This window comes from Rosa chinensis, chromosome 6 (genome assembly GCF_002994745.2).
Source record: "Rosa chinensis cultivar Old Blush chromosome 6, RchiOBHm-V2, whole genome shotgun sequence".
Classification (NCBI taxonomy): Eukaryota; Viridiplantae; Streptophyta; class Magnoliopsida; order Rosales; family Rosaceae; genus Rosa; species Rosa chinensis.
Window position 1 is genome coordinate 44,003,363 of NC_037093.1, and position 22,786 is coordinate 44,026,148.

At 36.8% G+C, this 22,786-nt stretch overlaps 3 protein-coding genes across 8 annotated transcripts; all 3 read right to left on the reverse strand.

Moving 5' to 3' along the window:
- Positions 1-7,035: 7,035 nt before the first annotated feature.
- LOC112174148 (topless-related protein 2) lies at positions 7,036-10,755 on the reverse strand. Its single transcript, XM_040507486.1, has 7 exons — positions 10,479-10,755; positions 10,028-10,176; positions 9,407-9,535; positions 9,210-9,314; positions 8,593-8,775; positions 8,344-8,516; positions 7,036-7,506 (listed from the first exon to the last, which is right to left on the reverse strand). The coding sequence occupies exons 2-7, from the start codon at positions 10,055-10,057 to the stop codon at positions 7,239-7,241; spliced, it is 888 nt and encodes a 295-aa protein (XP_040363420.1). The 5' UTR covers positions 10,058-10,176; positions 10,479-10,755; the 3' UTR covers positions 7,036-7,238.
- Positions 10,756-11,549: 794 nt separating this feature from the next.
- LOC112173116 (protein LAZ1) lies at positions 11,550-17,903 on the reverse strand. 6 transcript variants are annotated; one of them, XM_040508907.1, is made up of 9 exons: positions 17,779-17,903; positions 16,739-16,951; positions 16,570-16,626; positions 15,395-15,503; positions 14,311-14,495; positions 14,121-14,230; positions 13,089-13,350; positions 12,394-12,645; positions 11,550-12,107 (listed from the first exon to the last, which is right to left on the reverse strand). In XM_040508907.1, exons 2-9 carry the CDS (start codon positions 16,889-16,891, stop codon positions 11,751-11,753), a joined length of 1,485 nt encoding a protein of 494 aa, XP_040364841.1. In that variant the 5' UTR covers positions 16,892-16,951; positions 17,779-17,903; the 3' UTR covers positions 11,550-11,750. The 6 variants fall into 6 exon arrangements, with proteins under 6 accessions (XP_040364841.1, XP_024166438.1, XP_040364839.1 ...); XM_024310670.2 differs by having other exon boundaries at positions 14,121-14,209; positions 16,739-17,006; positions 17,779-17,893; XM_040508905.1 differs by having other exon boundaries at positions 16,739-17,006; positions 17,779-17,893.
- A 725-nt stretch (positions 17,904-18,628) lies between these two features.
- Positions 18,629-21,862, reverse strand: LOC112168801 (penta-EF hand domain-containing protein 1). Its single transcript, XM_024305722.2, has 10 exons — positions 21,721-21,862; positions 21,572-21,630; positions 21,439-21,479; positions 21,308-21,339; positions 21,152-21,180; positions 20,473-20,509; positions 20,206-20,262; positions 19,603-19,679; positions 19,307-19,380; positions 18,629-18,904 (listed from the first exon to the last, which is right to left on the reverse strand). Exons 1-10 carry the CDS (start codon positions 21,802-21,804, stop codon positions 18,885-18,887), a joined length of 510 nt encoding a protein of 169 aa, XP_024161490.1. The 5' UTR covers positions 21,805-21,862; the 3' UTR covers positions 18,629-18,884.
- Between the last annotated feature and the right edge of the window lie 924 nt (positions 21,863-22,786).

Genomic DNA, 22,786 nt, shown 5'->3' on the forward strand with positions numbered 1-22,786 from the left:
TGGCAAGTAACAAAATGATACTGAATAGAGCAAATTGTAATAATATCTCACAAATTGGCTAAATGAAAATCACAAATCAATTGAGATATTAATTGCATGCTAGTAATATAACAGATTAATTATCACACAATTATGTGAATAAATGCTTCTGGCAATTAATTACACATATTAAATATGGTGAATCTATTTACAATATCAAATCATTTTTCCTTTTATTTGATTCTGATTGACCAAAGGAGTAGGCTTGATAGTGAAGCCTATCGGGCTCGTGACCTAGGCTTTCATGCGCTAGTCAAAGAGTATGTGAGGCCTGCTGGGCTGCTAGGTCCTGCAGAGGGAGAGTGGGCCTGCTGGGCTCAGGCTAGTCTGCCAAGGAATGAAAAGTTATTACTCAACCCTTTCGGTAGCTCCAATTGAATATGACCAGGTAAGGAAAGATGAGGTTTAGGTGGAGCGAGTCTCGCTTAAGTACACGGCCTCATCTGAACCTTTCCTAGACATCGCATCCAACTGGATGAGCCTAGTTTGAGAAGATTCATAACTTTTGTCATGGTAACATGTAGTGAGCTTCTATTCTGGCCTTGCAACTTGGGCCTGAGCTTCTGGCTCGAATTTGTTGTTATGACTTTGGGCTTGATTTGAGCTTCTGACTCAGCCTCTATTAATATTCACAATTATAACATAACCAAATTCAATATATGTTATTAAATCATAATATAAATAAATTAATGTAGCGGTTATATACCTAAGGAAATGGGTTCAAATCCCATTAATGCTTCTGGCATTATGTACAGGTAATAAATTTGGCAAATGCTTCTGGCACAATGTTTATGTAATAATAGCGTAATAATTTAGCTCATAATGCTTCTAGCATAAAGAATTATAATGGCAGATTCAAATTTGTGTAACCAAAAATTAAGCCCATAATTCTTCTATCATAATTCACGCAATAATTCAGAATTGTCTCAATGTGATAATGAAGTGATTGTGGTAATGAGCATAAATTACAATGGTAATTGCTTTGGATAAAATCAATCAAAATCAAATCACGGGTTGATCAATCACCAATTAATTGGCCTTAAATCTGCTTTTGGCAAAATTAATACTAAATAGTGTTAACACATACTAACTTGCCATAGTGGTACAACGGACAACATGTTGAGTTGGTACCTATTTTAGCTGAGTTCGAATCCCAGCAACTGCATAATCTGTTTTTTTTTCTTTCTTGTTGAATTGATGTTACTGATATTGATTTGGTACTACTGGACCAAGTACTACAGATATATAGTTGCAGTCCATAATGTAGGATTTGCTAGGGTTCATGCATTATGGTGATTTTTCATATTCAATCAATAGGCTCAATAAGCAAAAAGCATGAATATAAAATTAGGTTTTGGAAAATATTACTTGATGAAGGAGGGATAAATCTTCAGCTTATGTGTGCAGAACTGAGAAGGTTGTCTTCTCAGCCAATCCAAGAGCTATTCGCCTCTTCTGGACAGCTCCCACTTTGAATGGTGTATAGGTCTCAAAACGACTCCAATAGGGCTGAAATTTGGAGGTCAGATAAAAGAGGCAGAGACGAACAACTTTGATGAAGGAAAGATTTTGATCTAAGGTCCCGATCAAGAGGTTTCGGGGCGTGCAAACAGGCTGCAGCAGGGGGGGTTTTTTTTTCTCTGGCTAGGGCTTGAGTTAGAGCTTCGTGCTGATAACGTATTGTAAAACAGAAAAATTTTGAGAGAGAGAGAGAGAGAGAGATTTTGGAGACAGAGAATCAGATTGTGTGTCTTATTCATCTCACCATGAGGAGCCTTATATAGGACTACATGGTGTACACAAAAGGGTAATGCTTAATACAATCCAATCACTCCTACAATTACAACCTATCAATCACCAATCTATAGGGATAGGCACATATTACTCATCATCTATTTACATGATTATCCACAAATATTTACAACAATTTCATCTATATTATAACTTTTATTTTCTTTTTGTAAAAAGAAATTGCATATTATTAAGTAAATTAAAATGTTTACAAAAGAAGAAGATATAGTATATGTTATGAGGGGTACGTAGAACAATGATGTCTTCCATTGTACAATTAATTATACAATGATAGTAACAGGGAAATCATCTCGATGCGAGCTTAACGTACCGAGTTTAAAACCAAGACAAGATAGAAACAAAAGAGAAAAATAAAAATTATAAAGAAAATAAAAATTTGTTGTACTAAAGTTGAAGCTAGGCTTGTACTAAATTTGTTGTAGATTAAAGTTATGAGTTGCTCACAACAGGAGGTATCCAGAATAAGCAATCCCAAATTGAAACAGCACCAAAACAGGACCAAGATTTCTTAAGCAAAATGTCTCCGCCATCTCGATCCCTCTCTACCATAGTCATGGAACGAACCAAGCCTTTCCTAATAAAGGTTGCTTCCGGGGCCAGGGATGGTAGGATCTTTCGACCATCTAGACAGAAGCTGTAGATTTTTCCGTATCTCGAAGAACAAATGCAACTCTCTTGATCGAAAAATTTTCCGGTATCAATGGACAAGGAAGAACTATCTGTGCCAAACTTTTTTTTAGGCCAAAAACAATGGCCAAGAGAGCCTTATATGGTGTGTAAACGTCTTGTCATTGTAGGGTGAGTATATTTTTACCTCCAAGTTAAATGGATTTGTTTCTTGATGTACAAGTAATTAACATCTATGGTACAAATGAGATTTTCCGCCGTTGGATTAATTTAGTATAAAGACAGATATAACAGTTGGACAAATACTCCATGCATGGTCATTCTCTAGAATATATATATATATATATATATATATATATATATATATATATATATATATATATAGTAGAAGCTCTCCTTACAGTATCATTAGCGGATAGTCTTTTTAATTAGGATATATCTAAAATTGGCTTCTACATGCATGTTCAACTTGACCATGATTGTTATCGGTTCAAGGGGAGCTGATGATCAGCCCACTAGTAAACTACTAGTACTTCATCAAGCTAACTTACGGAAGATTACAGTTCCTTTACGACTTCAATAAGCCATTAACATCTCCAGGCATGAATCACTTTCTCATATCATATGACAAATACAGTAATCCTTCAATAAAGCATGCAACAACTGCATGACATATAAATAAAGACCTATAAATTATGATGGATCCTAGCAGAGATAGACAGACTAGACAGAGAAAGACTGAATATTTGAGCATACCAAAAATCATCAAAACTAAATTGGGTTAGAGCTGCGGATTAAATAAACTTCGAATCTAGTCTATTAATTGTTCATCCCATTCTACCCAAACAGAAGCTAAATTAAGTTACAACGACGCGTGAAACACATGTACTTATTTAGTAAGATAAGTAGGTCCTCCTAAAGAAACTTTCAATCCATTTTGGATTAGAATTTGTAATCCAACCGTACAGAAACTAGGAAAACAGACAGCTGCCTACATGTAGGAATTGGCCAAGCCGGAGCATTATAAAAAGTGTTAGCTGGTTATGAAACTCTGGAAGTTTCGAGTGTCTTTTGGACACGTTTCTCTTGCCAGCTGTTTGCAGCTATTATATCTGTTTCAACAATTAATTAGTTACTAATTAGTTGATTAGGGCTAATTAGTTAGTTACGAACAGTGTAGTTAGGTGTCTTGTATAAATAGAGATACTCTCTCTCTGGTTCTGTTATGAAAGCTTTGAGAAATAGAAAGAGGTGTGTGAGTTCTTCTCTCTGAAAAATATCTCTCTCTTTATTTTTCTTGTTCATTTCACAAACCCTAGCTCATCTTGGATGCCATGGCTATCAAAAAGGAGCCAGCCATCTCCTACATGGAAAAATTGAGTAATATTTTCAGTACGTAGGAGCAACATTACTGTTTTGTAGTTTGATGAAATCTATTCTCGATCAAACGAAAATGCTCTTAACTGTGATTAAGACTCTATTTTTGGCTCAGAAGAATGTGGGAGACTACCTCGCCAGGGACGGAGCCACTACAAGGGCTGTCTGGGCTGTAGCCCAAGGGAAAAATTGGGCCGAAAACTGCCTAGTATGGGTATAGCCCCAAAAAAAAAAAAAAAAAATACTAATACTTTGCAATTGGGTTGCAGTTGTCGGTTCCGACTCCATACTCTCCAGTCTCACTCTCTAGTCTCTCCCCGAGTTCAGAACTTCAGATCGGTGGAATCCTTCAGAGTTTCAACTTTCAATCTCCAGCCACCAAGTCTCTCCCCGAGTTCCAAGCTCTAGCCACCGAGCTACCTCCATATTCAGAGTTTCAGTCCGCCTGAGCTACCTCCTCGGCTCCTCCGCCACCGTCCACTGAGCGACATCCACGGCTCCACTGCGGACCTGCGGACTGCGGTCTGCATCTCTGGATTCTCTGCGTCATGCGACTCGGCCGACTCCTGCTCCTTGAACTCTTGATTCTTGAAGGCATCAAATCTTCAGACTTCAATCCCTGAATCTTAGATTCTCAGGTAAACACCATATACCCAAATACCCAATACCCATGCTGATTGCTGAATTGCTGTCTTGCTGAATGCTGATGATGTTTGATTGTTTGAAACTTTGAATCGTGAATTCGTGATGTACTGATGTTGGGTGTTTAGGGTGAGGTCGTAATTCAGTAATTGGGAATTGGGAATGGCCGAATGGGTTGATGAATGATGAATGATGACTTGAATCACTTGATGTTGATAATTGGGAATGGGTTGAATAATGTTTAGGGTGAGGTCGTAATTCAGTAATTGCGAATTAGGAATGGCTGAATGGGTTGATGAATGATGAATGATGACTTGAATCACTTGGTGTTGATAATTGGGAATGGGTTGAATTAGTTGATGAATTGTGATGTGGTGTTTGATGTTTGGTGTCCAGATTCCACATAATTGGGATTTGATGATTTGATGGTTCTCTACATTGAAAAAGGGTTTGCTGATAGTATTGATAATGATTCAGTGATTTATGAATTTGAAGTTAGTGAGCCTCGGAGGGTACGGTTTAGTTAGATATATGCTTGTAATTTGTAATTTATGGAGTTTTAGTTTTATGTCCCCTCTATTGTATGTTTTGAATAATAAAGGCGTGAGGATGAGCCTCCCATTGAGTTCCAAAACTCAAAAAAAAAAAGAGTTATGCGCAAAATATTTGTTAGGCTAAAATTAGCCCAACCCTTCATACAATCCTGGCTACGTCCCTGTACCTCGCGCTAACCATATCTGGTTTCCTCAAGAGCCTTCAAACTTATTGTTATCAGAGACTAGACAACAAGAAAAAGCAAAGTGACTTGGGTCATTGGCAGGAACCACCTGAAGATATCAAAGAGATGATTGTTCAGCACATGAGTTTCAGTGGTCGAGTTCATTTAAGCAGTTTGTGCAAGTCTTGGAGGTTGGTTTCTATGCGAAGAGATATCCGTGCTCCTAGACAACTCCCATGGTTAGTACACCCTCAACTACCAAACTTTCATACCTACTTGAGATTCTCAAGCCTCTCTGAGGGCAAAGTTTTCAAGCTGAGGCTGCCTAAGCCGTTTTTCATGAAGTCGAGGCTGGCCAGGCTAGTTCCGAGATGTTTCCATCTGCATTGGTTTATTTGTTCTTCCAAAGGTTGGTTGATTTTGTGGAAGTGAGACTATGTCAGGCTAAAACGTGAGACGTTTATCTTTCTATTAAATCCAGTTTCAGAAGCCCAACACCAACTTCCATTGTTAAAAACAATTCCATCTTATGGAAAACATTCTACCATTGATGGATTGGTTTTATCCAGCCCATACATCTCAGAATGTATGGTGGCAGCAGTTCATAATAGTGGCGAACTGGCTTTGTGTAGACCTAGAGACAAAAGCTGGAGTGTCTACCAAGTATTTGAAGAAAATGAAAATCTTGTCAAGAGAGTCAACAGAATATTGTTTTCCAGCACTGGCGTGCTATATGCCTTGGTTACAGGTAGCCGCAATGGTGGTGGTGTTGATGCAGACCGCACTTTAAAGTTCGGAGATGAGGCAGTGAAATTGAAGCTGATCTATGACATAGAGGAGTGGTGGATAGATGCCGGGGTTGATCCGGTAGGGCTTTTGTGCATGTCATACTTGTTGGAATCAACAAACAACGAAATTTTATTGATCCATCAAATTCTGAGAATGGATGTTGATGAAGATGATGAGGAATTTATGGAAGGCCATGAGGACAACGAGGATAGCAATAACAACGAAGAAGAAGAAGGGGATGATAATAACATGGAAGATAATGAGGAGCATGAGAGCATTCTTGAGTGGGCTGGACAAATCTTACTCGGTGTTTATGCTAAAGCAAAGCAACTAAACCCAGATTTTAATATTGACAAGGAAGATCCAAAGACAATATGTTTTAGGGTATACAAGATTGATCCAGACAATAACTACTATCATAAGGTAGAAAACCTAGGGGATCAAATATTTTTTGTGGCAGAGGATGGTTCTTCCTTGAGTCCTTGACCCTTCTAGCTAGTGATTTCAAAGAGTTACAAGGGAATTGCATCTATTTTGCAACAACAGGAAGTAATATAGAAACTTCCTGCATCTCTTGTGAGGTCGGCATTTTCTACCTGGATAGTGGAAAAATTGAGCAACCCTTTCCAATTGTTAAGATGCCAAGGTACTCTCATCTTAGTTGGTTCACCCCGAGTTTACGGTAGACAGGTGGGGAATGAATGCTTGAACTTGATAACAGTATCCATAGGTTGCTGGTCTTTATGCATATTTGTTGGAGCTTAACAAATATGCTCGTCATGTATGTATACTAGTATATTCTGCGAGAATCTGTACGTAATGGTAACTTTATTGTCTTTTCGATTTTTAACTCTCTGTTTTCCAAACATAAAAACTGGCCAATAAAAGCATGAACAAAATCACAAGTAAAGAAACCAGCAACTATTTAAGATATGGTAAATGGTAATTCTTTTAGTACTAATCAATAATCAAAGTATCAAACATTAGCAATTTCATGTCAAAGACTCCAAGCCACCATAATAACAACTATTTTCTCTTCAGAATAAAACCGCGACTAAGCCAACTAATTTCTGTTCAGCCGCCATATTAACTTGTTTTCTCTTCAAAATACATGCCATGCATGACCATTATAGCACCGGGCATCCTACTTCAAACCCTAAATCGAAAAGACTAAAGATGGATCATGGAAGCAGTAGTGAAATCACTAGTGTTGTGTATTCAACTGCCTTGGAGATCAGCAGAGCAGCAGCAGTTTTGTTGAGCTCAGTCTCAGCAACAGTAAAAATCTTCCCCCTGGTGTCGCCAAAAATACTCTGAGAGATACCCCAGCTGCGTCCTTCATCTTGCTCATGCGCTTTCCAGGAAAAATGGGGTCCTCAGTAGCATCACTCTCTGCAACCGCTCCAACAAGCAGACCCTTTTCACTATGAGCTTCCACTTCCTGAGCAGTCACTAGCACAGCACCAATCCCAGCGTTTGAACCAGGTTGAGGAACCTTGAACCTGCCCAAATAACCAGAGTCAGAACTGGTAATCCAAAATTTTCAGGGTCCAGAGGAAATCAAACAGACCCATCTATAACATGTCTTAAGGTGGTAAGCAAAGAAAACCACTCTTCTGATAGAGCATTACAAAATCAGTGACTACATTTATGTCATATAAACAATACAAAGAAAGTAGGAAAAGCTAGTAGAACTAAGAAGGATGACAAATGGACAGTAAAAGATCAGTAGCAAAACAACAAGGATTTAGGGAGGGAAACCAAAGCACCATGTGGTATTGATTTAGAGCAAAGTTGAGAATTGTCAGGGATTTATGATTGCAGGGTCAGACTAAATCAAAGAGAACCAGAGCATAAATGCCACAACCAAATGGACTCCTAACAAATTATCCACAATAGCTAGGTAAAAGAAATTATAGAAAGAAAATAACATTGAGAAAACAATGGCAAGTCAATGGCAGACACGAAGTACAACGTCACAAAGAAAAAATTATAGAAAGAAAATAACATTGAGAAAACAATGGCAAGTCAATGGCAGACACGAAGTACAACGTCACAAAGAAAAAATCAAACAGGCTTTGTACTGATGTAGTGGAACTGATAAATATTACTGTAAACATAAAATTCAATGAGAAAATAATCATACATGAAAATAAACTACAAGCAGAGTTCCCTTAAAGAGTCAAAGATAGTAGTAGTGCTAGTAAATTAGTAAGAGTTGAAAACCAAATAAATGATTTTAATAACAAATTATTATTATAAACAAAAATCTTAGGGAATATAGAACCAACATAGTGAAAAACCATCAGAAACCCTGAATAATTAAATGCTCGAAATACCTGTTGCGGGATGCTTCTACAAAGTACACTGACATGGCTATACGACATCTAAGTTTCAGACTGTCAGTATCAAATACTGCAACATTGCTATCAGATAAAGCCCCATAGAGTTGATTATTCGGGGAATATGCTGCACATGTTATCGGTGCAGGCAGCACATCTCGTGGCATCCACTGCAATAATAACTAAGCAAATCAGGGTTTTATTGAATACAAAGAGTGATTGATGAGTACATGGACGAATTCATACCTGCTGAATGCATTCTGTTTTGGCACCATCATATAGTGCTGGTTGAGTCTTAACCAATACCAACAACAGGATTTGATCAGAGTAGAATTGCACTTGAGTATCACCAGTAGGCGCCTTTCCAGTTGGCAGTTGAATCCTAACTAATTTCCTCTTATCCCAGGTATCCATGTTCCAAAAGCGTAGCTGCAAATGCAGTTTTCTTTTTAAGATTAACAATTTCAACAGTAAATTGAGGCATGATTATTTAATTATTCCTAGGGAACACAGAAAATAAATGAACTTAGCATTATTCAAAGACTCAAATAAGTAGGTTTTGGCACAAAGATATATGTGAATCACACTTTTGCAAACCTAACTGAAATAAAAACGTAATGCACTTCAATCAAGTTGTAGGTCATAGAATATGTCCAAGCATCTATAGACCATCTGCAGATAATCTCACCAACAATCATTCTCAAAAGAACCCAGCATGTACTACGTGCAGCAAGACCTAATGATTTCTACAAATCAACTTATATTCAAATGAAGTGAACACAAATGACACAGAACTGCAATAACAGAAAATGAATAATAAGTTGTTCCCATTACAACACAAGAAAAGAACAGATCTCATGTACTTGAACTTGAGCATCAGCCTCTGATGAAACCATGACTTTAAGGTTGACAGAAAATGCAAATCCAGGAATGTGTTTCTGATGGCACTTGAATTTTGGTCTGATCACCTAAGACCAGAGAAACTCCAATTAGTATTGAAAATTACAGAGAAATTGATCAGTCACATAAAAATAGACAAAAAGCTGCCTGAATCAATCACCTCATCAACTCTAAGATAGTAAATGTGAATGATTGAATTTTCTGTTACAATCGTTATGATATTGTGGTTCAAAGGATGAAATGCCAGGTAGGTTGAGGCCAGTGCAGGTGACATGAAAGTTGTTATTACCTGCAACCAACAAAATTTTCATTCCAAGTGTGTTTGTCAACCCAATAAATGCAGCATCATCCGAAAAGTAGCACACAAGAGAAACTATCCATCATATGATTCAGTGTCATTCTGTTTTCACATTGGCCATAGACAAATTTCTGCCACACGCAGAGATCACGTAGGAATCACTCTTTCAGCATGCAGTGCAAGGAACTGCTTTGTTGCAGTTTTCAGGGACCTCATTAGTCATTAAAAGACCACTGTTGGCCAAAAGTCAGGAATCGTTTCATGAAAGATGGTGCACAGACTCTCAAAGCGCGCTATATATGTTCTTGACAGACATATGCAGCTAAAGAAAAGGAAAAACAACAGATATATCATTCATGCTTTCCCACTTGGATTTTGTTAAAGAAGTTGACCATTCTTAACTCAAATGAGAGCACCTTTGAATTACTACCTACCTATGACATCAAAATCCACAAAATAGGAAAACATGAAACAGCAAATCACCTTATTAGCAGGTTCTTTACTATACGGCATCGTAACCACTAGACAGTGAAGAGGATCAACAATATATCTCTACCAGTTGCCAAAGTTTATTTTCATCAGGTACATCAGCTACTGGTCTTCTTTCCATAGGATCAACTTTGTTCGTTGTTCTACAACAAATAATCAAGAAAAAAAAAATCAGATTCTAGAAAGGAAAAGGGGGCAAAATATGATTACAACTATAACTGATGGGACTTGGTGTAATCTGTGAGAATGGCTACAAATTTTTCAAGTAGTAAGTAACTTAGTACCAGTATTCAATTATATATAAACATGGATAACATACAAGATTCTGACAATTAAGTCAAGTTTTCCAAATCAATATACAAATATGAGTTCCAAATATACAAGTATGAGATTCAGAAATTAATCTGATAAAAATAAGTAAATAACGAAAGAAAAGAGGACGAACTGTAGTTGCAGTTTTAACCAGCGGCGATCTCTGTACCGTGCCTCACGTCGATTAATTGGTCTCCGCAAGTTCGGCAGCAGAAGAGAGAAAAAAGATTGCTGGTAGAAGCCGGCTAGGTGAAAGAAAACAAGCAAGAAAGCTATAGCAAGAGATTGAAAGAGAGATGGGCCAAGAGGAGAACCAAGATGCCTCGCATACTTCACATTTCCATCACAGTCACAGATCGAGAGCCTTCTGTGAGATTTGGGGTTTTGGATTTGGAGAGTAGAGACTAGCGATTTGGGGTTTTGGTGGTGGAGAGTAGAGACTAGCAATTGGGTATGACTAAGCAGTGACCAAGTGTCAAAATGAAACTTCTAGCAACTTCGGCACCCATCGTCCCGTCATTTTCGTTTGACCATGCACAAAAGAGTAACGACCCATTGTTATTATAATTGAGAATAAACAACTACTATTGAACTCAGAATATTTTACAAGTAATAATAATTTTAGATCAAATTATGTCCTTGAAGAATTTAAATTTAAGGATGGTATTTGTATAGTTTTAACCAAAAGATTCATATTCGATGGTCCCAATTTCACATCTTTTGATGAAAATATCAAATATCGGAATCAATAGAAATTATTAAATTAATAATTGAGACGTTGAGAGTCAATTCATTGAACGTAAATAAGTAACAATACACAATGACCACTCATGGAGAGCACGTACGAATGGTACCATTGTCTAGGTCTCTAGGAAGCCCTAAAGCTACATAAGTACTACAACATAAAGAGAAGCTATAAATAACCAATAATCTGACATTACTAGGACCTATCTACGTAGAGGGGGCAGGGGGCTTCCCCAGGAATGTCCAAGACTTGAAAGCCTAAAACTAGTGAAACTAAGCCCTAAATAAGGATGTGACTATTGTCATTCTACCATCTGCTTAATTCACCTTATGTAAAAAAAATTGCCATAAATTTTTTTCAATTAAAATTGATAAAAATATAAAACCACAAGTCAAAAAAAAAAAAAAAATTTGAGTGCTTTTGATGAATATAACAGAATAAAAAGTTTAAGAGATAAACTAAAGGAAAAGGAATCAACTACTCTGCGATAAGTGAAAGATGAGTTCTAAATTAGTTGTTACAGAACGTGTAAATTACATCATCCTAAATAAAATGTTTCCTCTACGTAGACATTTACAATTTTCACGCCCCTAACAAAAATAACCCCAAGATAGGCCAGCAGCCACATCTTCCCCCCATTCTGCAATCATCTTCTACCTTTTAATCTTTGGTAACCCACCTGCGGCCTCTGACCTGATACCCACCATAACTTTGGTCACTGCTGCTCTCTCCACCGCTTTCTGCACTCGTATAACCTGATTTTCGGCGATGCTTCTTTGCCCTTGATACACCACTATCGCTCATACTTCCATTCAAGAGAGGGTCATCTATCCCACGAATCACCTTCCCTACAGGTGACGATGTGGAAATACAACTGTCATCCTTTGCTTTCCTCTTCTCCTTGTCATGTCTCTTAATGTTTTGAGATATCTTGTGTAGCTTCTCATTGAACCTTGTTAACCCCTTCTCTACAGGCTCAACTGCCTGTGTTACTGTAAACTTCACATCGCTAACAATCTGTATTAGAGGAATAGAGGCAACGAGCACATGTATAAGTAGAAATACAAATAAGCACGTTTAGACCAAAACAAAAAACAAGCATATACCATTACAGACAGTTGACTGCTTTTATAATACCAATTTGCTTTCAGCCCAACAGATAGTTCAACATTTTGGAACATTTCGGAGATTAAAGGTAAACACTTTTCTCTCCAACAGTCATAAACTTGTGACAGCAGTAACTACTGGTTCCATATTCCCATAGTAATCTATGCTAATATTGGGAACAAAAAAGATAACTTACATATCCCCCACCACCGATAAAAACATCCCGAACGCTTTCTCTTATGGTCATTCCGCTCCTAACATCAATGTCAGGAGTGGGAAGGCGTAGCTTTGTGGGACGTTCACTGTCCCTTACTTCATCGGGATCCAAAGGACAGTCAGCAGATACATAGTCTCCAAGAACTGAGACACTCCCGGGGAAGCGATCTCCCATCAGTTCATAAGGCTTTGCAGGAAAAACATACAGGTGAACAACAGAAGCAATGCACATCTGCGTGAAACGAATACATAAAACTACTAAGATTTGATGTGTTCTACAGAAATGATCCACACAACCATGTAAAATGCAAAGATGGTGTAATGCGGAATACTAGTAGGCTGGTAGCAGAACTAAAAAAGGAGCAGAAAAAACCTATTAGCTATGGATTTCAAGACTGATGACAAGATCAGTCTTCTCTTGGGTGCAAGACAACAACTTCTGTTAGACAACCTAGTGATTTTCATTTATCCTATTTTTCATTGGTTTTCAAAGCCAACTCCTCTTATTCTTATTAAAGGTTTACAGTCACAAAACTACTCTTCTAGAGAAAAGAAAACATTCAGAAACTCTCACAGGTCCAAAATTATCATTTAAAAGACTCGTAGCAAAAGACTAAAGACGCAATAACTAGTGCTGAAAGGCATATTAAATTGATTTACCCGACGAAACAGTACCTCTATACAAATGACGAAGTCTTGAACACTTGACTTAAATTGTAAGCCTTGAGCTATAGGACTTTTGAACAAACCAAGAGCATAGAGAAGAGCAATTGCCACACCTTGCCACCATGTCAAGAACACAATCGACTTAAAAGTCAGAAACTTGTATAATGGCTTTATATGAGCTAGTTCATCTTTTGTAACGGCATAAAACTGAACTAGACAGTACAAAGCCCATGACTGACTAAAATTTAGAATCACTGCAATATAAGGATACCTACAAAGAAAAGAAATCATGGCCGTTAGTTTATCTTTATGAGTTGAAATTTGTTAAATAAATTAGTTCTAGAGCATTTGCAAGGACAAAAAAATTGACAATTCAAAATCTCAGGAATACTTAACAAAAGAATGTATATACTTGTTTAGAACATAAATGAACAACATTCCACAAGCTAAAATATAAGTCAAACGTGTGGCCCCTTCTCCAGGAGAAAAGAAAAAATTGTGCGTCCATATGTTATAATGAAATAAAGTATGGCAAAGGAAAACTTAGGTCTTGAAAGGTCTAGGTCTCTTTGTGTTTATTTTAAAATACATACACAAAGAAAGCAAGTTTGCATAACCAATTTCACCCCTATCCATGAACTACAAATACATCCACACTCCCGATAGGCCTGAGAAATGTGAAAATATATGTCAGATACTACCTACAGCCTCTTTAGTGAAATTTTATAATATCTTCAAGAAGCAAGTTTCATGAGCCATGACAATTCAATTCTAGATATACTAGAGAGCCAAAAAAGTAGTGCTAGGGATGCAACTTATATCCATATTTTGCAAGTCCCAAGGAGCAATTAAGACACATAAATTTACACATCCAAAGTCCAAACACTAGAACCGCTGATCAGTCAACATACGAGAATTCCATGAAAAAATCAACATCTACTAGTTTTAATTTTTTCTTGGAAAAGCATGAACTTATCATATTGAATATACATGACAATTACTTGCACAATATCAAGTTGCAGTAATTTGGGATTCTCTTACCCACATCCCCATTTAAATTCTCCATCACAGTATACACCAAAAGCTTCAAGGATAACTGCTACAATAGCACTGAGAGACTTGAATATCATCTGCCAGAGGATATAAGTGATCTACATTATTTAAGGGAAATGAAAGTAAATGAAAGAAATAGCATCAAGTAATAGCTTTTCAAAAGTGATGGCACACATACATACTGAACAATTCCGAATTTGACAAGTTGGTAAAATCCTTGACCAAGTTTCCATGGTTTCAAGATTAAGTTCATTGGAAAAGGATGCGTGACAGTTCCATTTCCAGAACTGTCTACTAATAGGGGAGTCTTATAACTTGCTCGTCCTTGTCTTTCCATAAACTCGATTGTCCTTTCTTCCCCACCTTCAGAAGTAAAAAAATAATAATAATAAGTAGACCGAGGAAAAATGTCAAAAACAACAAAAATATATATGAGAAGTAAATAAGTATCTGTGACTGAAAGAACTACAAAATCGCAACTTTGCAAGTCATGAACATCTGTTGCCCCATCAAAACATCAAATATTTACATTTCATACAAAGACTAGCACAAAAGATAACTTTGATAAACAAATACTACAATTGGCCTTCAAAATATTTAAACTAAAACATTGTATATGCTGGTGTTAGGTTTTGGCGTGCATGATAGTATTTATTTGTGCATGCATCTGCAAAGAGGCAGAGTTCATTGAATGTGTATGCAAGAAATAGCATCTTTCAAATTGCAGAATCCTGCATCATACTGGTGCGTGAACAGTGCAGTCTTGTCAACATGAAGCAAGAGATTTTTAAGATCTGAATTCTTATTAGCATGCACTAAATGTACACAAACACACACTTCAAATGCTTTCATGATATACAAAATCAATAACCATTTAATTTATGATGAAATTTTCAAAACCTTCAATTATAAGTTCTAGATAGCATATCAGATTAAGCTCCTCCAATATATGAAACTGCACATAAACCACCCTATTTAAGATGTGTGAAATAGCCGTAGCCCAGTGCAACAAATTCAACAATTGATCCAAATACAGAATAAAATTATGATGACAATTTCAAACCTTTCAAATGTTGAATTATGATGCCAACTAAAGCTTCTGCAAATTATCATGAAATTCTATATAAAGATAGTCCTATTTTATGTATGCATATTTCGATAGCTTGTGAAAAGGCTACAACGCAGCAACAAATGAAGAGATAATCTAAATAACCATTTACTGTGTAATGAAGTTTTCAGCCATCATTCATGAAAAGCCATACCTAAACATGCAACCAGGTATCTTCCAAAGCAATACATGGCAAAAGATTCGTAACAATCCCGTAGAATCGCGCAATCAACACTTATTGATGGGTTCACCAAAGACACTAACTGCCAACAAAAACTATGTTAGAAAGTAAAAAGATCATACCACAGATCAGTGGCAGAGTACTTTCTTTTATAGAACACAGATACATCAGGAAAAGAAATAAACAAACAAATAAATAAGCAACAAGGACTTTTAAAGCTAAGACAACCATGTAACATGAGCATATCAGCTTCCAGAGAAGTCAAAAAAGAAAAAAAGAATATAGATGTTGAGAAAGAAAAAGGTTTGAAATTGTTCAATTAACAAACTTTCTGCATCAAAGGTTCACATGCAAAACCAACCAAATGCTTTTACACAAAAGACACTCCCTCACACGAACTAGAAGCACACACAAAGTGTGCAAAGTGTACACCATAGCTCCCCCCCCCCTTCTCTTTTCCTCGACTTATTTCCCTATATTGCTTTTAACAAAAGATTCTCCTTCACGCGAACTAGAAGCACACACATAATGTGTGCAAAGTGTACACCATAGTCTCCCCCACCCTCTCTTTTCCTCAACTTATTTCCCTATATATTCTCCTCTCTGTCTCTTTCCTTTTAACGCTCACTTTCAATGCAATTGTTGATCATAAAGTATCGTGATGCATAGTTAGTAGAGTCAAACAAATTGCATGTTTATAGAATTCCTAATCAAAAATCAATGCTTAACAGTACATTAATATCTTATGTCTGTGAATCTTAAAGCAAAGGTTTACATGCACAATAAACAACAAAATGTTATTTAATTTAAGGTTCTCGTTGCAGCAACTACAAGCAAACACGGGACGCGTGCAATTCGTATGCCTAATCTCCACACTTTCTTTTCCTCATCTTCTCTTATCCCTACTTTCAGTGATTTACAACATCGATCATCATGTATGCTAAGTGTGAGTTAAATGAAATATGTAAATAAATGGTTTTGACATAATGTAAATTCATTTTGCTATATACAATAATAAAATAATAATAATAATCAGCAGGCTCTGATTCCGCCTGATTCTATAACACACACAAACACACATATCTACAAAAAGTATATATATATATATATATATATATATAGAGAGAGAGAGAGAGAGAATAGCTTACTGACTCTACTGCATAGCATGGAACCATGAGGATGACACCAATTAAAAACTTTTGTTCCTGAAAGGTAAATGCAAAACCAAGTGGAAAAATATATGTCGGCTACAAATATAGTAATGTCAATGCACATTTTAATTTTATACATAAATTAGTCTCAATAGCTGATGAATACCTCAGGATTCTTGTATGCGGAAAGGTGCTCAAAGAGAAGATAGATTGAAAGCGTGAGCGTGATGAGTACAAAGATGCCACAACTTAGACTTGCCCATGTAGGAGGTGTATAGGCCAACCGGGTAGTGAGATCGAGAAATGGTGTGATCTTCATCAGCTACGTTTTCTTCTAACTGGCGTATATTCTCAAATATTGCCAGCATAATGGTGTTATCTATTCACAAACATATACATTAGAAGCTGAATCACCCAGGACAAGAAGCATGGACCTGTTCACACAGATGATCAATACTAAGTGCAAACTGAGGGTTACAAATTACATTAAATTTGAAACACACAATTCATGTAAAGTACAGAGACAGAGGCTGACAGTTAAATGCAATCGCCCTAAATCATCACCCCATTACAAGTACCCACAACACGAAAACAAAGGTTGATCACCACTCCCTTAACACCAATTGGAAATTCAACCTTGCAATACTCAGCGACAGCATTGTTATCATAATACAGAAAGTAAGAGTCTTCTTTATGTGAACTCTTCACTGGAAACAGTGTGGAGTAGCATGAAGTGAGTGGCATTTTGGTCATTTGAAATTGAGTTTGTGGGTGAGGTGGGTTAAAATAAAGCTTGGGTCTTTGATGGCAGACCTCCAAAACTTGCACACAGAGGTGAATTTGATCAAGGATTTGATGGGTATAACTTGTTCAGAAACAGATGAGTAATGGATAAACAAAGCTTAGAGGGTAACAATCATCCCACATCGTGAAACTGAGATAGCAATAATAAAGAGCAAAACTTTAAACATATTCCATAGAATTATAGACAAAACATAATCTCCAGTAACCCAAAAGATGTCATGGAAGTCAAATACGCTAAACCAAGTAATTGAACTCATTTGGTAACAGAACTGATGATGCAGCAACCAGACAGAGAATATGAGCTGATTGCCGGAACAACATACATACGAATCCGATAAACTAGAGTTGAGTTGAGGAGGTCAACGACGAAAATAAAAAGATGATAATTGAGAAAGCACTTACAAGCTCGTTCCGTCGAGTTGGCCAGAAATGGACAATTCTCTCGTCCCTTCCAAAAATCAACCAAAAGCCCAGAAAAGTGTGCGTCAATGAATACCCATCTCAAACTCTCTTAGTCACGGACGCGCCACGTGACTCTATTTATTCTACCCCGGCTTCTTTACTGTTTTTTTTTATTATTATTATTATTACCTAAAAAACATGGAGTATGGATGAATTGTAAAATGAGAAGTGTGAATTTCACTCTCCTTAACTAGGATCGGTGAAAACACAAATTACAATCCTATCCAACACATTTTGTTATTGTATCTGGATTTTTATGATGTTCTAAAGGTTGTCGTAGAGTTCAGAAGTCTAGAGGTGTTCAATTAGAATTGTTAAAAAATATTTTAAAATTTGGATATATTCGATGTGGTTTTTTAGAAACAGATTTAAAATCAATGAAATTCTGGAGTATACAGTTATGACTTCTAGATCAAGGTCACTTTCTTATGAAGAGATAAAGAGCAATGGCATTTCTAGAGTATTCAGTTATGACTTTCAGATCAGGGTCACTTTCTTATGAAGAGATAAATAACGACATTTGTTTAGCCAATTTCAATAGTGCGGCGGCTGAGTATCGAGCTTTAGCTCAATTTTGTGCAGAAGCCGTTTGGAATCTCTTCGTGACCCTTCCCCTCATCTTCAAGCTGGACTCTACTTTCGTGAGGGAACATGTTGCATCTGGTTCCCATAACGTTGATTGCATGTTGTATCTGGTTCTGGTTCCACATTGAGCCTTTCTGTTTTGACCTTTACCAGAACCAGCCACTTGGTGTTTTAAAGAATGTCACGAGAAAACACCTGTTAGAGATTGTATTGTAACATATTTCCTCTATTATGTAAAAGATGTGTCTGGAACATCAATAAGAGAAAATTTAATACACTAATATAACACACTGAAGCATACAACTTTTCCATTTGAAACTTTCGCTTTTTTACACTGCCGTATCCCATTCTAGGTGATACATCTTAAGAAGCAGATGCATACTCTGCTGGTCATACATCCACAAAGAAAAAACTTGAATAGAAATATGTCGGAATTCCGCAGCACCCATCATTGCAGCAGTTTATATTCTGCAATTGGCAGCTGAACAAGAAAGGAATAAGCACACTAGATATACGACAATTAGGGATGAATAATATGTCAAATCACGATATTTTGCATATTTTATTTTTTATTTTCAGATAAATGAGCTATGAGCTTCTAGGCCAACAGCAAAGAATCAAACTGTCTCAATGCGACATCATTTGCTTTACTCAAGTTGAACCGATAAGAGTTTGGACCAGTGATGTACATATAAGAAGGGGAGGGCTAACAAAAAGCTACTTGTGACAAGATTATATTCGAATGATAAGTTTCACAGCATAGATGTCTCTAGTGTGGGTGCTATGAAACTTTTCCTAATCAAATGACAAACAAAACACTTGTGGACCATACAAGACAACAGTAATGTGCTAAAGTTTTCTGTCAAATTGAAAAGGGACTCACTGCAATAGACGAATTGGTTGAGATCCAGAGTCACTCTGCCTTGCTTAGCTGTATCAAATGAATTGAACAGATTACTGCAGCAAACAAAGTCTCCAAACAAATAAGTCAGTCTTCCCAGTAAATTGTGGATAAAAATTTCAAATTTTGAAAGGTCCACTTTTAAGTCAAGCATGTCAAAATGGAACTTGAGTACAGAAAGTGCTTGCGTGTATGTGTATGGAATTTTGTCTAATCAAAACCTAGGATGTGGTGGTACTCATTAATTCTTATTTCAACCTAAAATAAGTGCAACCTACCGAGCAGACTGCACAAATATACAAAGAGATATGAAGTCAGCTAGTCGGAACATTCCATTCTTCTTTTGATCAAAGCTCTGCATGTTTTGAGGACAAGGAATCAGCAACATGTTCAAATCTCAAGCATCACATGCATAATAGGGAGCCTTCCAATGATTTCTTTTTTGAGGGTCATAGTAAGGAATTTGATGATTCATCAAGGCATACCAGGGCATAACCAAAGGACAATGTTAGAGGCATTAAGGATATCTGCCCAAGGACAGTACATATACATATACGTGTGTGTGTGTAGAGAGAGAGGGTAGTTTTGACATGAAGAATGAACACCCCCCCCCCCCCCCCCCCCCAAAAAAAAAAAACCATAATAAAAATTAAAAAAACACAAAAACAAACCCACCCACCCAGAAATGACAAAAGGAAAAAGAAAACAAGGCCACCATGTAGGGAAACAAATCATATAATCAATTAAACCAGAACTACCACATACATCAAAATAAATAAAATAAAATAATTTGTGAGTTAACCTTAAATGCCAAAGAACTAGAATCATATTAAACAAATCATTCACACTTTCAATTTTCATCTTTAAAGTAGATGGTATACCTCACAGACTGTGTAGAAAGCAGGGGAGTCCAGGAAGAAACCAATTTTCCCCAACGCCTGTCACAGTGATTCAGCAATTGAAAATTAAAAATTATAAAAAATAAAATAAAAAAAGGTGAAAATCGGAGGAAGGAAGAGAGGTAAGACAGTCTTCTCATTGCAACACTATCAAAACATATAAGATGCTTAAACTGCGAGAAATAGTCACGGCTATTGATAATAGATACGAGCTTCAAATTTTCATCTGAGACAGAAATTAGAAATTACCTCATACACATCATCAGGAACGAGATAGCCCCGACCCCTGAACAAATAAGTTACCAAAATTCAACTGTTATTAAATGCATTGACCTGTATATAAAGAAGTTGCCTTGATCTTAAACATTCAGTACTGAAAGGAAACATGACAACTATGGAAAATCAATAAATTCAGTTGTAGGCATGGTGACATGTATTTTATCTATGATGGGCACAAGAATGTCAGAGCATAAAATTTCATACTGAAACGTTGTCAAAGGTCTGAAACATAATCTCGCTAAGCATTCTAATTTCCTAACATGCACAAATTATGCAAAAGACTATCAGCTCTTCAGTCCCTTCATATAGCGAGAAGCAAACTGTTAATTTACCAATAAACGGTTAAAGCCGTAAACCTTATAAGAATAATACATAGATTGTCAACCCAGTACCAGCTTAATTACTAACTGTAAGATAATGGAGTGATTCATATCACCATACACCTTTTATAAGAAAAAATAATGGAGTGCCGACCACTTTAGCCAACTTAATTACTAGCAGTAAGATGAAATTTTAAGTTATTGGTCGAATCTAGCATGTACACCTTAAATAAAGTTGATATGAAGACACTGCAACTCAAAACTCACAAGAACATGTTTACTAAAGTGGACAAGCAACTGCTTAAAACACAAAATAAGTATTGAATCACCTCTCTCGCTCTGAGAAAGCTTGTTGAACCTACAAAGAAGACGGAAAAACCCAAGAAAGATACATGTAAGTTGTTGGAATACAGGCATCAATCCTCAAGAAAAAAAGGGCTTCAATGAACATTAATAAATTGTAGTTGAGTGATAAAAGTTCTCACCTTTAGTAGGAACTTGTTGAGCGCAACAAACTCTGAGAAATATAAATTGCTTAAAATCAGTGAACCCATATATGTGTGTGTATTAAGCACCACAATTACAAGTTGAATTTAGATAATATGAGCATATATACCTTCAAAGCTCATAGTTCCATTTCTATCAAAATCATACATCCTGGCCAAAAAAGGCTACATCTTTATCAATATGCGCAATTCAACAAATACACCCATGAAATCGGTAATGTAAATTGAGATGATTATGAGGACCTGATCATCTGCTGAACAATTGAGAGAGGGAATTCGAGGTTTCCAACGGCGAGAGCATTCTGATCACCAGCACAGGGAAGTTGGTAAATTGTGAGGAAAAGAGAAAAGAATTAGGGTTTAGGAGAAAGAGGAAAAGGAAGAAGAAGAACCTTGAGCTGAGGGGCAGTGATGCTTCCGGTTTTCTCTGAGTCAACTTGCGCGAACCATTCTCTGAGAAGAGTCGCGTTCTCCATTTTTCCGTCTGATCTGCGTGTAATGCTTTGCTGGATGCTTCAGTCTTATATAAAAATGCCACCATACAACGCCGTCGATTTCGAGGCACCCTTGCTAAGGGATTTTTTTTTTTTTTTTGGATCAAAGGATTTCACTCATGCCCCTATGGTGACTCGAACTCATGACTTCGTACATAGGTAATGGGTGCTCTAACCACTGAGCTAACGCCATCCTGGGTGAGTTAAGTATTGAATGAGTTATATTCATGTAAAAATAAATGGGAATTGCTCTACTCATTTCATTTGATAGTCCATTTATATAGGGAGAGAATTACAATGGAAATATCAATTACAATTATGACAGTAAATGCTGATTGAGCTGTAATCGCTAATTCATTAATTCTTTCTTTATCAGTTACTTTGACAAAGGCTCATAATGTGTTTTTCCTTTAACACTCCCTCTTGTGCCAAGTCAAAGACAGGATGGTGCATGAATGGTTGCCTCACTAAAAACTTTGCCAAGTAAAAACAAAAACCCTGTGGGAAAGAAAAAAACACATTGGTCGAAGGAAAAGAGCACAACGTACCTATTACATTTGATGATGACATGTGTGTGTTAGACTCCCCCTGATATTTACACCTCCCCCTCATCCTTACATTAGTCATGGGAGCTTGGAAAGTCTTCGCATTCCTATATTTTTCACATGTCTCTCAATATATGGCCTTAGGCAATGATTTGGTAAATAAATTTGCCAATTCTCCTCAGACCTTACTTGATTCACTTGAATCTTGAGGAGAGCCTGTTGTTGCTGATTATAGAAAAACTTTGGCGATATGTGTTTTGTATTATCACCCTTGATATAACCTAGCTTCATTTGTTAGATGCAAGCTACATTATCTTCATAAATGCAAGTAGGCTCTTCAGTGGTAGAACTCAAACCACTAGTACCTCGAATATGTGTAATGATAGCTCTTAACCATATACACTTACGAACCGCATCAT

Bases quoted from the DNA above. Each gene is read 5' to 3' on its own strand.
- LOC112174148 (XM_040507486.1), bottom strand. From the start codon at position 10,057: ATGCCGTATAGTAAAGAACCTGCTAATAAG. The intron at 9,536-10,027 runs GTGATTTGCTGT...TGTTGGTTGCAG, and splicing joins GTAAAGAACCTGCTAATAAG to GTAATAACAACTTTCATGTC. The intron at 8,517-8,592 runs GTATGAATTCGT...TTATTATTGCAG, and splicing joins AAACAGAATGCATTCAGCAG to TGGATGCCACGAGATGTGCT.
- LOC112173116 (XM_040508907.1), bottom strand. From the start codon at position 16,891: ATGAAGATCACACCATTTCTCGATCTCACTACCCGGTTGGCCTATACA. The intron at 16,627-16,738 runs GTATTCATCAGC...TTTACCTTTCAG, and splicing joins CCGCATACAAGAATCCTGAG to GAACAAAAGTTTTTAATTGG. The intron at 14,496-15,394 runs GTATGGCTTTTC...TTACTTCTGAAG, and splicing joins ATACCTGGTTGCATGTTTAG to GTGGGGAAGAAAGGACAATC.
- LOC112168801 (XM_024305722.2), bottom strand. From the start codon at position 21,804: ATGGAGAACGCGACTCTTCTCAGAGAATGGTTCGCGCAAGTTGACTCA. The intron at 21,631-21,720 runs GTTCTTCTTCTT...GCTGGTGATCAG, and splicing joins TCACTGCCCCTCAGCTCAAG to AATGCTCTCGCCGTTGGAAA. The intron at 21,181-21,307 runs GTGAGAACTTTT...TCTTCTTTGTAG, and splicing joins TCAACAAGTTCCTACTAAAG to GTTCAACAAGCTTTCTCAGA.